This window comes from Nannospalax galili, unplaced genomic scaffold (genome assembly GCF_000622305.1).
Source record: "Nannospalax galili isolate Female #2095 unplaced genomic scaffold, S.galili_v1.0 scaffold1430, whole genome shotgun sequence".
Lineage (NCBI taxonomy): Eukaryota > Metazoa > Chordata > Mammalia > Rodentia > Spalacidae > Nannospalax > Nannospalax galili.
The window spans coordinates 187,721-201,513 of NW_008329126.1; the positions used below are offsets into that span (position 1 = coordinate 187,721).

Sequence of the window (13,793 nt, forward strand, 5' to 3'; positions counted from 1 at the left end):
CAAAAATCATACTGTTTTTTTTAAAAAAAAAAAAAAAGTTTTGTTTATACATGCAGTTTCAACTAGCTAACAATTTAGAAAAATAACAGAAAAATAAGAATAAAGATCATATTCTCTCCTTACAAATAAGTGCTATTGACCTTTTATTATGTGTTCAGAACATCCCTCTACATTTATCCATACACATGAATGAATATGTGTGGATAATTTTGTGAAATAGTATCACATTATATCCTATGTGTTTTATCTCCATAGTGGGGGGCATGAGGACTGTTTTGAGACAGAATCTTGCTGTGTGGTCCAGACTAACCTAAAACTTAACAATAATTCTCCTGTCTCTACTCAAAAATGGCTGGGATTATAGGAGTGTACCACTATGCCCACCTTTAAGCTTCTGTTTCTAATCTCATGTAGACACTATGAATATCTTTGTAGGTTAAGGTTTTGCTAGGCATGGTATCTGATGCCTCTAATAGCAGTATTAGGGAGGCTAAGGCAGGAGGATTGCCAAAATTTCTAGGCCAGCTTGGGCAACAGCATGAGACCCTGCCTCCAAAAAAAATTTTTTAATATTTAAATAGGGGCTGGAGAGATGGCTCAGTGGTTAAGAACAGTGGTTGTTCTTGCAGAAAGACCTGGGTTCAAATCCCAGCACCCACATGGCAGCTAACAACTGTCCATAACTCCAGGTCCAGGGGATCCGACAGCCTCTTCTGTCCTCCACAGGCGTTGCACAACACGGGTGCACTTACCTACACGCAGGCAATACACACATACACATAAAAGTAATAAATAAAAAAATATTTAAGAAAATTTTTAAATAAATGTTTTAATGTCTCTACCTCTCCTCACCTCTGCTGCTCTTCAGTCAAGATTAATGTTTGATACACATTTATTACTTCTACTTTCTGTAAAGATTACCCCTAAACTGATTTTTTGATGAAGGAATTATATTGTCTCTCTTGTTGGAAGATACTGAAGTTAACAAGTTCATAAACTAATTGAAATGTTAATGAATATTTGTATAGATGTGTATGCAGGAGCTCATAGAAAAAAATAAACTTTAACTTGCTAACAAAAATACCCTATCTTAGAAAATTAAGCCTACTTTATTACCAGTAAAGTTTCAGCCAGAGATACGATTTTATTTCATCTGAAAGTAGCTGCTGAATTATTCATCTTTTCCAAAATCATATTCTAAAGCATAAGAAACCAGAGCTGTTGATACCAGTCTAGGAGAGTAAAAAAGTTTTATTTCTTCCAGTATCTTTTTTAAAATATTTTTTATTTATTATTTTTATTTTATGTGTATGAGTGTATTGCCTACATGTGTATAAGTGTACCCATGTCGTGCAGTACCCATGGAGGTCAGAAGAGAGTGTCAGATCCCTGGAACTAGAGTTAGGGTGGTTGTTAGCTGCCGTGTGATGCTGGGAATTGAACTCAGGTCCTCTGCAAGAGCAGTCAGTGTTCTTAACTGCTGAGCTATCTCTCCAGCCCCTCTTCCAATATCTTTTTTTTAATATTTTTTTTTAATTTTATGCATATGAGTGTTATGCCTGCGTGTAAGTAAGTTCACCTGTGTCGTGAAGGACAGAAGAGGCTGTCAGATCCCCTGGACCTGGAGTTATGGACAGTTGTTAGCTGCCATGTGGGTGCTAGGATTCGAACCCTAGTCTTCTGCAAGAGCAGTCAGTGTTCTTAACTGCTGAGCCATCTCTCCAGTCCCCTCTTCCAATATTTTAAAGCATCAAGGAAAGGTCCTTTTACTGTTTACCAGTTAACTTGAAATTTAAAAGCACCAAAAAAAGTCTTTCAAGTGGTGAGCTCTAGCATATAAGAACTTTGTAGAATGCTTTTATTTGTCTTTACTAGTAATATAAGGAATAAAGCAACAAATTTGCAAATCTATGTATTAACAAAATGAAAGTTTTGAAATTACGAACAATGGTAAGGTTTGGTGAAAATATATGCTCATTACTAGGAATAGCATAATATAGATACTGACATGAATACTATCATAGTTTTTTTATTTGTAACTCTAGCTTCATGAACTTGCTCTTAAAAAGTCAGTGATTTGGGGACTGGAAAGATGGCTTAGTGGCTAGGCTATTGCAGAGGACCCAAGTTCAGTACCCAACATATCAGATGGCTCACCACCACCTATAACTCCAGCTTCTAGGGATATGATGACTTCTGGCCTCAATGGGCACCTGCACCCACGTGCACATACCTCCAAGATACATAAAAACTTAAAATTTAAAAATGATTTTTTAAAATTTGTTTTTATTGAATTTTTGTGTATTTCATACAGAATATCTCAAACAATCATAATCAGCTTTATACCCCCATCCCCACCAGCACCCTCCCATAGCCCCCCCCCACTGGAAACCATATACTCTGTTATCAGTGTTAAGGCCCACTATGTCAAGTCAGTGTCCCCAGATGTTCCCCAGTGCAAGTCCATCCACTGAGGTCTAGTCAGCCTATCTAGAGTCCCTTGTTTTAGAAAGATCAGCTCTTCATCACCTAGCAGTAATCAGTTGCCAATATTTCTTCAGCTAAGATTGGGGTCTGCTGTTCATTTCCCCAGTTCTGTGCTGGGTTTTTATCTGATTGAGTTTGCATGGGACTTGTGTATGCTGACACCATTGCCATAGAATCATATGAGCAGCGTCCTAGGAGCTTGTAGGACTCTGTTTCCATATGGTCATGCACCTCCTCCCTGGCTCTTACAATCTTTCTGCCCCCTCTTCTATGATGGTCCCTGAGCCCTGGGTGGGTGAAGTTTAATATAGGAGTCCTGTCTAAGGACCAGTGTTCAGTAGACTCTTAATCTCTATGTTTTAGCTGTTTGTGACCTTTTGCATTCCTGTCCCTCTGTTGCATGAGGGATCTTCATTAATGAGAATTGAGAGATTCATTAGTTTTGTCTTCATTATCCCTGTTCTATGTTCCATGCACCTTAAGTGTAGAGGTTGCATTATAGATGTGTTACTTAGGCCTGGGCAATTCATAGACAATGTCTGTGTATGACCAGTTGTGGTACTTGGTAATAGTCTCTGACTGGTGCAAAATAAGCTTTTTTGTTTGTTTGTTTTTAATATTTTATTATTTTTATTTTATGTGTATGAGTATATTGCCTGCATGTAGGTAAGTGCACCCATATCATTGCAATGCCCGCAGAGGTCAGAAGAGGCTGTCGGATACCCTGGGACTGGAGTTATGAACAGTTGTTAGCTGCCATGTGGGTGCTGGGATTCAAACCTGGGTCTTCTGCAAGAACAACCAGTGTTCTTAACCACTGAGCCATTTCTCCAGCCCCATAAGCTTTTTTGATGAGTGGTAACTGGGATATTTGTCTCTAAATACAAGGATACATATTTTTCATATAGCAAGAAATTATATTAGTCTTGGGGTTTTCTCTAGGATCTATGACCACTCCAAGCATGTGTATTTAGTTATGTTTACAGTACCACACATGACTTTCCTCCCATTGAGTGGGCTTTTAGTCCAATTAAGTAGCTGTTGATTGCCCCCAAGGTAAAAGTGCCAATGGCCTGTGCTGTGCTGGCTCTTGATGTGATTATTTGGTCTTGAAGCTGGTGTTGGATCATGGATTGATGTTTTCTGTTGGCACCTTCATATTGCTCTCCAAAGCTATGAGAGCTAGCCTTCAGGTCCGATTTCAGTTCAGTTCCAGCTCTATTGCTTCAAATCCTGTGTCTGAAGTATGTTCTGTCTTCAGAGTAGGATCTTACCTTCAAGTTCTGGGAGGCCGTCAAGGGCTGTGGCAATAGCCTGTGTAATTTTGGGAGTCTCTTGGACCATCCTGGCTGACAACTCATGGAAGGTTTCTTCTGTCTGATTAGCTATATGTATGTAGCCTTTAGCTATACACATAGACCCATGAAGAGATAATGTATAATTTGTCATTAGGTTGTTGGATTGATACGATTTCCTCTGGAATCATAAAACCACCTAGGCATTATAATTATTTCCTGTATTTCTCTCTCTCTCTCCTTCCTCCTTCCCTCCCTCCCTGTCTAACCCTTCTGCCATGGTTTCCCCATTTAAAGTGTCCCCATTTTCCCCATTCTGCCTTGATAAACACCAGTCTCCTGTGGTCCCACCTCTTTTGATCTCCTTCTTTCCCTTTATCCCCAAGGTTCCTTGTATAACCTTCCCTCCCCACTCCCAAAAAAGAATTTTTTAAGTCAGTGATTTTTGTATAATACATGACATATGTGAAAGTAATAAGAATTATGGCATCAAGATAGTAGATCAGAGGTAATATTTAAAATTGTTTTTCCCCTTCACTTTCCTTTTAAGAGGAGAAAATATCCGCAAGGAGTTCTAATCTTGCAAGATAAATTTAGAAACAGATGCCTGAGCATATTTAAATCTTTGCAACTTAAATGTACAAGTGTGAGTAAACCACTGAAACACAGGTGATAAAGTTGTTGAGCATTTTAAAAAACTAATGTCAGAAGTCATAGCATGGTTACATATGACTAATCCCACCACTCAAGGCTAATAAGGTAAGAAGAGCATGGTTCAAGGCCAGACTGGGCTACATAGTGCAATGCTGTCTTTAAAAGAACCTCAAGTTAGATTAAAATGGTTTTATTTCTTCTTTTAGAATCATCAGCACTTTTTTTTGGGGGGGGGTTCTTTTGATACAGGGTCTCCCTGTAGTCCCAGCTGTCCTAGAACTCACTGTGTAGACCAGGCTGGCCTTGAACTCACAGAGATCTGCCTGCCTCTGCCTTTCAGTGCTGGGATCAAAGGTGTGCGCCACCATGCCCAGCCTCATCAGCACTTTTTATCTTTCACAAAAACAGGTAATCAAGAATAGCAAGACCAACATGCCAGAGCTAGAATTATTTCCCCGCTATCTTCTCTTCCTGCGACAGCAGCCTGCCACTCGGACACAACAGTCTAACATCTGGGTGAATATGGGTATGATGAGCCTGAGAATGTTTCCTCAGCATTTACCTAGAGGTAACTTAAGAATGCAGCAAGAATGCCATGCATTTCCTTAATAATAAAATTGAAAAATCAGGTTGCTCAGTCTGGTGCCACTGTGCTAATTCACATACCATCTGCTTTCATACAGAATCAGTAAATCACTTGTAGGGCTTAGATCTGTGGTCATGCGCAAGACTGAACAGGGATGGAGGCAAAATTGGAGGAGAAATCTAAGAGTTATGTTCCTCTTCTAGTTTGTAAGTTTATGAAAATAGTAAATAAAATAGATTTTTATATACTTTTTCCTTTGAAGTAAGCTGTTATAAATTGTTGTTATCCCTAAGATGCAGTCTACCAATCATAGACAATCTTTTCAACTCCATTCAAATTTGTTAATATCTTTTGAATTAGTTTTATTTTGGCAAAATGTAGAACATTCCTCAAGCTAGCCAAGAATCTTTTTTAAAGAGATAATACAGAGCAAATAGATATAAAGTAAAAATGATATATTTGCTTTGATTTTGAGAGGTTTTTTTGGGTTTTTTTTGGGGGGTGGTGATTTTATGGCAGCAGTAGAGATTAAACCCAGGACTTTGCATATGGTAGGTAGATAAATGCTCTACCACTGAGTCACATCCCCAACCCAATATATTGGCTTTGAGAAATACCAAGCTCTCCCTCAACAAAGGAACAAAAAATACTAACACAAGCTTATTGAAATGACATATATAAAAATTCCCATTAATATATAACATGCAAAATGTTCCCCATTGATTCCTCTCTAAGGTTAATTTTTATTGATGGCAAATTCTTACATACTTTTTCCTTGCAAATACTTGAAATTATTCTTCAGCAATAAAAATTTAATGAGCTGTAGCTGGGTATGGTAGTACACACCATTAGTCCTAGCACTTGGGAGGCAGAGGCAGGTGGATCTCTGTGAGTTCAAGGCCAGCTTGGTCTACATAGTGTTTTCCAGGCCAGCTGGGGCTACAGAAAGACCCTGTCTCAAAAAGACAAAAAAAAAAAAGGGTGGTTGGGAGGTTAAAAAAAAAAAAATTATGAGCCAGGCATGGTGTCACATTCCTTTAATCCCAGCATTTGAGAGGTAGAGGCGAGTAGATCTCTGTGAGTTCCAGGCCAGCCTGGTCTATACAGCAAGTTCTGGAAGTTCTGGGCCAACTGAGGCTACACAGTAGGATCCTATCTCAAAAAAAAAAAAAAAAAGTAATGAATTCGGCCTGCCTAAATATATTAGCAGATAAAAAGCATTTGCCACCAAGCCTAACAACCTGAGCTTGAGTCCCAGGACCCACACTGTGGAAGGAGAGAACCAACTTTTGCAAGTTGTTCTCTGACCTTCATATGCATGTCTGGTACACATGCATGTACACATATATACACACTAAATAGATAAATAAGCAAATAAATAAAAATTTTAAAGTAATTGAATTCATCCATTCACAGACTCTAAGACTGTGTCTTTAACATTCTTAGAATGTTATATAATAATTATCTCTGAGCCTAAACCACCAACTCTCTATAAGTGCTAGCTTTCCTTTGAATTTGAGCAAAGTTATTTAATGTGTTTTTATTCAGATAATGTATGAAGATGATTTCACATATTGTTTGGTAAGAAATCTAGAAAAACAGTGATTGCTACATAACCAAACTTTGTCTTTGGGGAAATCATCAAAATCAGGGAAAAATAAAATAAAATCTCTATGAAGCATTCTTGATATAACTTTCCAGTAAATAGAAAGATTAGCCTACCTTCATGGCACCCATATTATGTCCATTTTTTATTCTCCTTGAAAGGTAACATGAGAGGCAAGACACAGTCTTGCATTTTTAGTAACTATTTATAACTCTTGTGCAGATCATAGATTTTTGCTGCTTCTCTAAATTCCTGATTTGCTGGTTCTCTTCATAAGCACAAAAAAAATTATGCATAGATGGCTGCCTGCTTAATGAGTTAAACTGTCTGGACTCCAGAACTCAGATTTTCTTATTGTGGCCTAGGACAGTGGAGATTGACTTGGGCACAATACTTGCATATGCTTCTGAATCCTAGAATATGATATTTCTGACATTCCAAATTTATTCTTAACTTGAAACTTTATTCTTGACTAATTAATTGTGAAATCAATCAGTGAATCATTTTGAAATTTTATAAGGCTTCTTTCTTGCTGTAATCTTATAACTAATCCTCTGATGTGTAATTGGAGATTTTTTATTTTGTTTAAGGATTATTTTTGCTTGCTGATATTGCGAGATACGCTTTACTACATGTTTAAAAATTGATCATGATTGAGTTTTGTTCTGCTATACATGATGCCCATCTTTGTCAAATACTCAATTCATTACAGCTATTTGCTAGGCTTTTTTTACTCGTTCTAAGGTAAAATTACTTGTTCTTGGAAACTCTGATAAAGCAAATGATTGTTAGTAGATAAGGACTCTTAAAAACACATTTAGCCAGGCGTGGTGGCACACACCTTTAATCCCAGCACTTGGGAGACAGAAGCAGGTGGATCTTTGTGAGTTCGAGGCCAGCCTGGTCTACATAGTGCGTTCCAGGACAGCTGGGGCTAGACGGAGACCCTGTCTCAAAAAGACAAAAAAAAAAAAACAACACATTTAAGCTGGGCATGGTGGTGCACGCCTTTGATCCCAGCAGTTGGGCAAAGGCAGGTAGATCTTTGTGAGATTGAGGCCAGCCTGCTCTACATAGCAAGGTCCAGGCCAGCTGGGGCTAGAAGGAGACCCTGTCTCAAAAAGGCAAAAAAAAAAAAAATTAATGTGAGAAAAACAAAAACAACCATGTCACTACTGACTGAATGGGGGAAAAAAAGCTCCTTAGAATATATTCTTATACTCTAGAAGGACTATATTGATATGTTAAGTTCATACTTTTGTTTGAGATTGCTTAACAAAATATAGCCTCTTAAAGGCAGAAATAACCATTTAAAGCTATAGCTCTTGTCTAGATTTTTGGTGAAATATTTAGCTAGTATTTAGGCACCTGTCTTTGATTTCCATAATGTTTTGTCATTTCATCCCTTCATGTTTCAAATGTATTTGCTATATTTAGTGTATATGTGAAGAGTCCTCAACCAGTCCCTCAAAGTCTGAGAGACAGCCATATTGCCAGTCTTCTTTATTTCCACCTGAAAACCTTCAGGAATTCAAAGTCATTCTGCTGTCATCCTTCTGGGCAGGCAAGCTAGATAATTTCCTTCTGTTTTTCAACAGGTTAATTATTTAGTCAGAAACATTCTTTGGCTTCATTTTAAAATATTGTCTTGGGCTAGAGAACTGGGAAGCCACTAAATGCTCAGGCTCACAACCAAAAATACTGTCTGGCCGTATAAAATCTATACCAATTTCTGTTCAGTATAACTGCTATCAGGTAATTAGCCCACTTAATGACAGAGAGTGATGGGATTAGTAATTCAGTGTTTTAAGAGCTGGATTAAGTCACTGGAATTAGCTCTCTGTGGAATTCAAATCTAATCTAATCACCCCCACTCATTGTGTTTTGGTTTGATTTTTGACAGAGTCTCCCTGTAGCCCAGCTGGTAGGCCAGGCTGAACTCAGTCTCACAGAGATCCACCTGCCTTTGACTCCAGAGTGCTGGAATTAAAGGCATGCTCCACTATACCTGACTAGCCCCCACTCTTGATTTTTTTATTTCATTTTCCAGTTCTGGACATTAAACCCAGGTCTTTGCACATGATGAGCTGACCTAAATACCCAGTCTTCTCCCCCATTCTTAAGAAAAATCTTAATTCATCTTGTTATTGTCTCCAAACTGAGAGCAGCCATATACTGATGTCAGTTGTTTTTGTCAGTATGTTGCCACTCTAGGAACATCTCAGAGTTCTCCTTGCCTTTGCCTCCCAAGTGCTAGGATTAAAGGCATGTGCCACCACACCCAGCTATTGTTCTTTTCAAATTGAGGTCAAGGTACTTGGGTCACCTGTGTTTATTCTCAAGCTTTCCCCTACCCAGCTCCAGTTTTTGTTTTTGTTTGTTTAAGACAGGGTCTCTTGTAGCCCAGTCTGGTCTGGAACTCTTTATGTAACCAAGAATGACCCTAATTCCTGATCCTCCTGCCTCCCACATGCTGGGATTACAGGCATGTGCTACATGCCCACGAATTTTCAAAATGTTAAGTATTCTTCATTTATGTCACATCTTTTTTTCCTAAATTAGTGTGGCCTCCATTGCTGAAACATGTTTTAGGTTTGATTGTCTATTAGTTTTTTACATCTCCTTTTCTCCTTATTGTGATTACTATAACCATAGGAAATGTACCTTCTCCAAATGCTCCGCTAAAGCGAGTACTCGCCTATACAGGCTGTTTTAGTAGAATGCAAACCATCAAGGAAATTCATGAATATCTGTCTCAAAGGCTTCGAATCAAAGAAGAAGATATGCGCCTGTGGCTGTACAATAGTGAGGTAAGAGGCATCTCCAAGTCATAAAGAGTCTGATAGTAAATCATGCTGAGGATATAGCTTAGTGGTAGAGCACTGGCCTTGTATGTATAAAGCCGTGTGTGCTGGATAACTTTAGTTATCACAGTTATCACAGTTTAGACACACCTGGGTTGAGGGAGCCTCAGTTGGGGAATTGCCTCTATTGGACTGGTCTGTGGCCAGGTCTGAGGGGCATCTTCTTGATGAGTGATGTGGGAGGGCCCAGCCCACTGTGGGTGGTTCCCCCCGCGAGCAGGTGGTCCTATTTTGTATAAGAAAGGAGGCGGAGCAGGGCCCAGGTAGAAAGCCAGTAAGCAGTGTTCTTCCATGGCCTGTACTCTAGCTCCTGCTTCCAGGTTCCTGCCCTGAGTTCCTACCTTGGGCTCCCTGATGAACTGCGACCTGGGAGATGTAAGCTGAATAAACCCTTTCCTCCCCAAGTTAGTATTGGTCAGAGTGTTTTGTCACAGCAATGAAGAAGCAAACCAGAACACCGTGGGTTTGAAAAAACATAGTAAATCATATTTCATGAATATGAGACTTTCATTTATAATAGCTATGCTAAAAGCCATTTCTAAGATGAAAACTTGATTTTTTGGGGGGGGGTCTTTTTGAGACAGGGTCTCCCTGTAGCCCCAGCTGACCTGGAATTCACTATGTAGACCAGGCTGGCCTTAAACTCACAGAGATCCACCTGCCTCTGCCCAGTGCTGGGACTAAAGGCATGTTCCACCATGCCCCAGCTTGAAAATTTCCACTTTTAAATTAGTGCATGAGGGGGCTGGAAAGATGGCTCAGCAGTTAAGAACACTGGTTGTTCTTGCAGAAGAACCAGGTTCGAATCCCAGCACCCACATAGCAGCTAACAGCTGTCCATAACTCCAGTCCCAGGGGATCCAACAGCCTCTTCTGACCTCCGAGGGCATTGCACAACACGGGTGCACTTACTTACATGCAGGCAATACACGCATACACATAAATTCTTTTTAAAAAATTAGTGCATGCATACACGTGAATAGTTGATTACCATGAGCAGCACCATCTTGTAAAGATTGCTATTGCATTTTAAAAGAATGGCAAATACTTTGCTTTAAAATATATATATATATACATTTGATTTTGGATTTATTTTTAAATCATTTATACATGGCTGGGCATGGTGGCGCACACCTTTGATCCCAGCACTTGGGAGGCCGAGGCATGAATACCTCTGAGTTTAAGACCAGCCTGTTCCACATAATAAGTTCCAGGCCAGCTGGGGTTACAGGGAGACCATGTCTCAAAAAAACAAAACAAAACAAAAAAACAAACACTTAAACACTTGCTAGCACAAACAGTACAAAGTACAGAGTGAAAAATTCCTCCTTCCCATCCAGGACCCCTATCTACCTTGCTAGACATTAAATCCTAATTCTGCCACTGTTTGTTAGTTGTATAACTAAGGGCAGGTCACTTAATGTTCTTTATCTCCGTTTTCACAGAAGTGCAAAAGAGAAAGAATTTTTTTTTTCTTCAAGGTCTGTAGTTTCAGTGAGCTTTGGTTTGGTCTGTGATGAATTGTCTACTCTCCCCACAAATTATGTAAAATTTTGTTTCAGGAACATAGAGAATCTTTGTTAAATGATAGAACACATTGTAATTCCTTGGTTTTAGTACCTAAACTATAAATAGGTGTGAACAACTAAATATCTGTAAGATGAATTATATAAATACAAGGAAATGTTAATTATCACATTTTTATTTTTGTATTTGTTTGAAGTTTACTAACCAAATTAACAAAAACATTCCCTCCTTCTCCACAGAACTACCTTACTCTTCTGGATGACGAGGATCATAGGTTGGAATATTTGAAAATCCAGGATGAGCAGCACCTAGTAATTGAAGGTACACAATGGAAATGTACATCTGTATTAGGTTTGGGAGGGGTTTTTGTTGTTATTATCATAGATGGGGGAACGTTGAGTAGTGGGTTTTGATGTTTCTGTTTGGGTATAGGTTTTGGTTTTTTTTGTTTGGGTTTATTTAGGAGTGGGGGTGGTTTGGTGACTTTTGGTTTTGTTTTGTCTGTTTGTATTTGTATTTGTTTTTTTCTTTTTCTTTTTTTTTTTTTTTTTTTTTTTTTTGAGACAGGGTCTCTACAGATCTAGCTGACCTAGAGCTCTCTGTATAGACCAAGCTGGCCTCTCTCTCACAGATCCGCCTACCCCTGCCTCTGTAGTGCTGGAATAAAAGGTGTGTGCCCCACACTCAGTTTTCATTTCCATATTTTTGAGACAAGTTCTCTTGTAGCCCAGGATGGCTTGAACTTTGCTATATAGGTGAAGATGATCTCTTAACTACTGATCCTGCTGCCTTTTCCTCTTAAGTTTTAGGGCAAAACTAAAGAATTATTAGGAATCCCATTTTATAATTTTTTTTCCCAAAACAGTTAACTTGTCATATTGTTTACGATAAAGCAAATCCATTGAACTCTTAATGTGTTTCTAACATACTAATTAGATTGCTTTAAAAAAAATAATAGTGGCCAGGCGTGGTGGTGCACGCCTTTAATCCCAGCACAGAGGCAGAGGCAGGCGGATCTCTGTGAGTTCAAGGCCAGCCTGGTCTACATAATGAGTTCTAGGACAGCTGGGACTACAGGGAGACCCTGTCTCAAAAAGACCAAAAAACAAAAAACTAAATAAAATAATAGTGAGGCTGGGCCTGGTGGCACAAACCTTTAATCCCAGCAGAGGCAGGTAGATCTTTGTGACTTCAAGGCCAGCCTGGCCTACATAGCAAGTTCTAGGCCAGCTGAGGCTGCAGGAAGACCCTGTCTCAAAAAGACCACATAAAATAATTTTTTAAAGTAAATAAATAACCTGTCTATATATGGTCTTAGACTGACCAGGGATGAGAAGTGTGGGTAGCAACAATTAAATTTAGTTGCAGGTTTACAGTTTCTTAAAATTTTCAGGCTTGCATTTGAATAAGGATACCAATGTTTTTTCCCCTCTAGTACTGAGGATTAAACCTAATCTCTGCTAGGCATATGGATGTTATATTCCCAGCCCCTCTCTTAGACTTTCAATATTAACTCTCAGCATTGTCCCCTCACTAATGGCGCTACTACTCATAAATTTGCACATTGGCACATTAATGTTATTGAGTTTTGGGTGTGTCTTTTTCCGTGATGACTCATGAAAATATTTCTAATTTCATTGTAATGAAATTAATAGACTACCTCAGCAATCCTTACTATTGTTACAGTTTATGAAAAAACTTTCAGCCAGGTGTGGTGATGCCTGCCTTTAATCCCAGCACTCGGGAGGCAGAGGCAGCAGATCATGTATGTGCTTTCAAGGCCACTCTAGTCTACATAGTGCATTCCAAGCCAACCAGGGCTGCGTAGTTAGACTTTATCTCAAAACAATATAAAACAAAATATTTTTTTCATATTTCTGATGTTTTAAGTTTAGGAAATTTCATTGTGTCTAAGCTTTAATAACTTCTGTATATGGTTAAGTATAATTTTACCTCAAATAGGTAATTAAAAGTAGTAGCTTATTAATTCTATGAAGTGACTTTAAAGTCCCCAGTAAAAAGAGTAGGAATGAACAAAATGCATATGTGTGAAGATGCCATGATAATACCCATTACTTTGTATGCTAACCTAAAAAAAAAAAATCAATTTAAAAAGGGGAGACTAGGAAGGAGCTACCAATGCAGTTCATTTGGTAGAGTACTTGCATAGCATGCATAAAGTCCTAGATTTAATCCCCAATACCACATGAAACAAGACAGAGTGGTATACACATGTAATTCTAGCACTTAGGAGGTAGAAACTGGTTATCCTTGGCTACATAGTAAGTTCAAGGCCACCCTGGGCTACGTGAGACACTGTTCCAAATTATAGAAAGAATAGGAATGGTTTCAGAGCCTATTACCAAAATTTACTTTTGGGGCAAGGGGGTCTTTTTGAGACAGGGTCTCCCTGTAGCCCCAGCTGTCCTGGAATTCACTATGTAGACCAGGCTGGCCTTGAACTCACAGAGATTTGCCTGCCTCTGCCTCCCAAGTGCTGGGATTAAAGGCGTGCACCACCACGCCTGGCCTAAAATTTACTTTTTTAAGTTTCTGATTTAGAAAAAGCCTCTTCCTTAATTTTTTAGCATAGCAATGTAGTGAAAATGAATTGCATGGATAAGAAATTAACACATTCCAATATGTCTTTTCAGTTCGCAATAAAGATATGAGCTGGCCTGAAGAAATGTCCTTTATAGCAAACAGTAGTAAAATAGATAGACACAAAGGTAAGTCAGTATATTATTTTTACATACTTCTTTATATATATATAT

The 13,793-nt window shown here is 38.7% G+C and overlaps 1 protein-coding gene across 3 annotated transcripts in view; it reads left to right on the top strand.

Annotated features, from left to right (window-relative positions):
- The window catches only part of Usp32 (ubiquitin specific peptidase 32), a 217,704-nt gene that overhangs the window by 154,368 nt on the left and 49,543 nt on the right, over positions 1-13,793 (top strand). For 2 of the 3 annotated variants that reach the window (XM_029562419.1, XM_029562426.1), the window contains exons 16-19: positions 4,845-5,004; positions 9,284-9,438; positions 11,259-11,340; positions 13,674-13,748. In XM_029562419.1, the coding sequence (XP_029418279.1) occupies positions 4,845-5,004; positions 9,284-9,438; positions 11,259-11,340; positions 13,674-13,748 (472 nt within the window). The remainder of the gene's footprint in view (positions 1-4,844; positions 5,005-9,283; positions 9,439-11,258; positions 11,341-13,673; positions 13,749-13,793) is intronic. The other variant, XM_008831098.3, reaches the window with a different exon arrangement.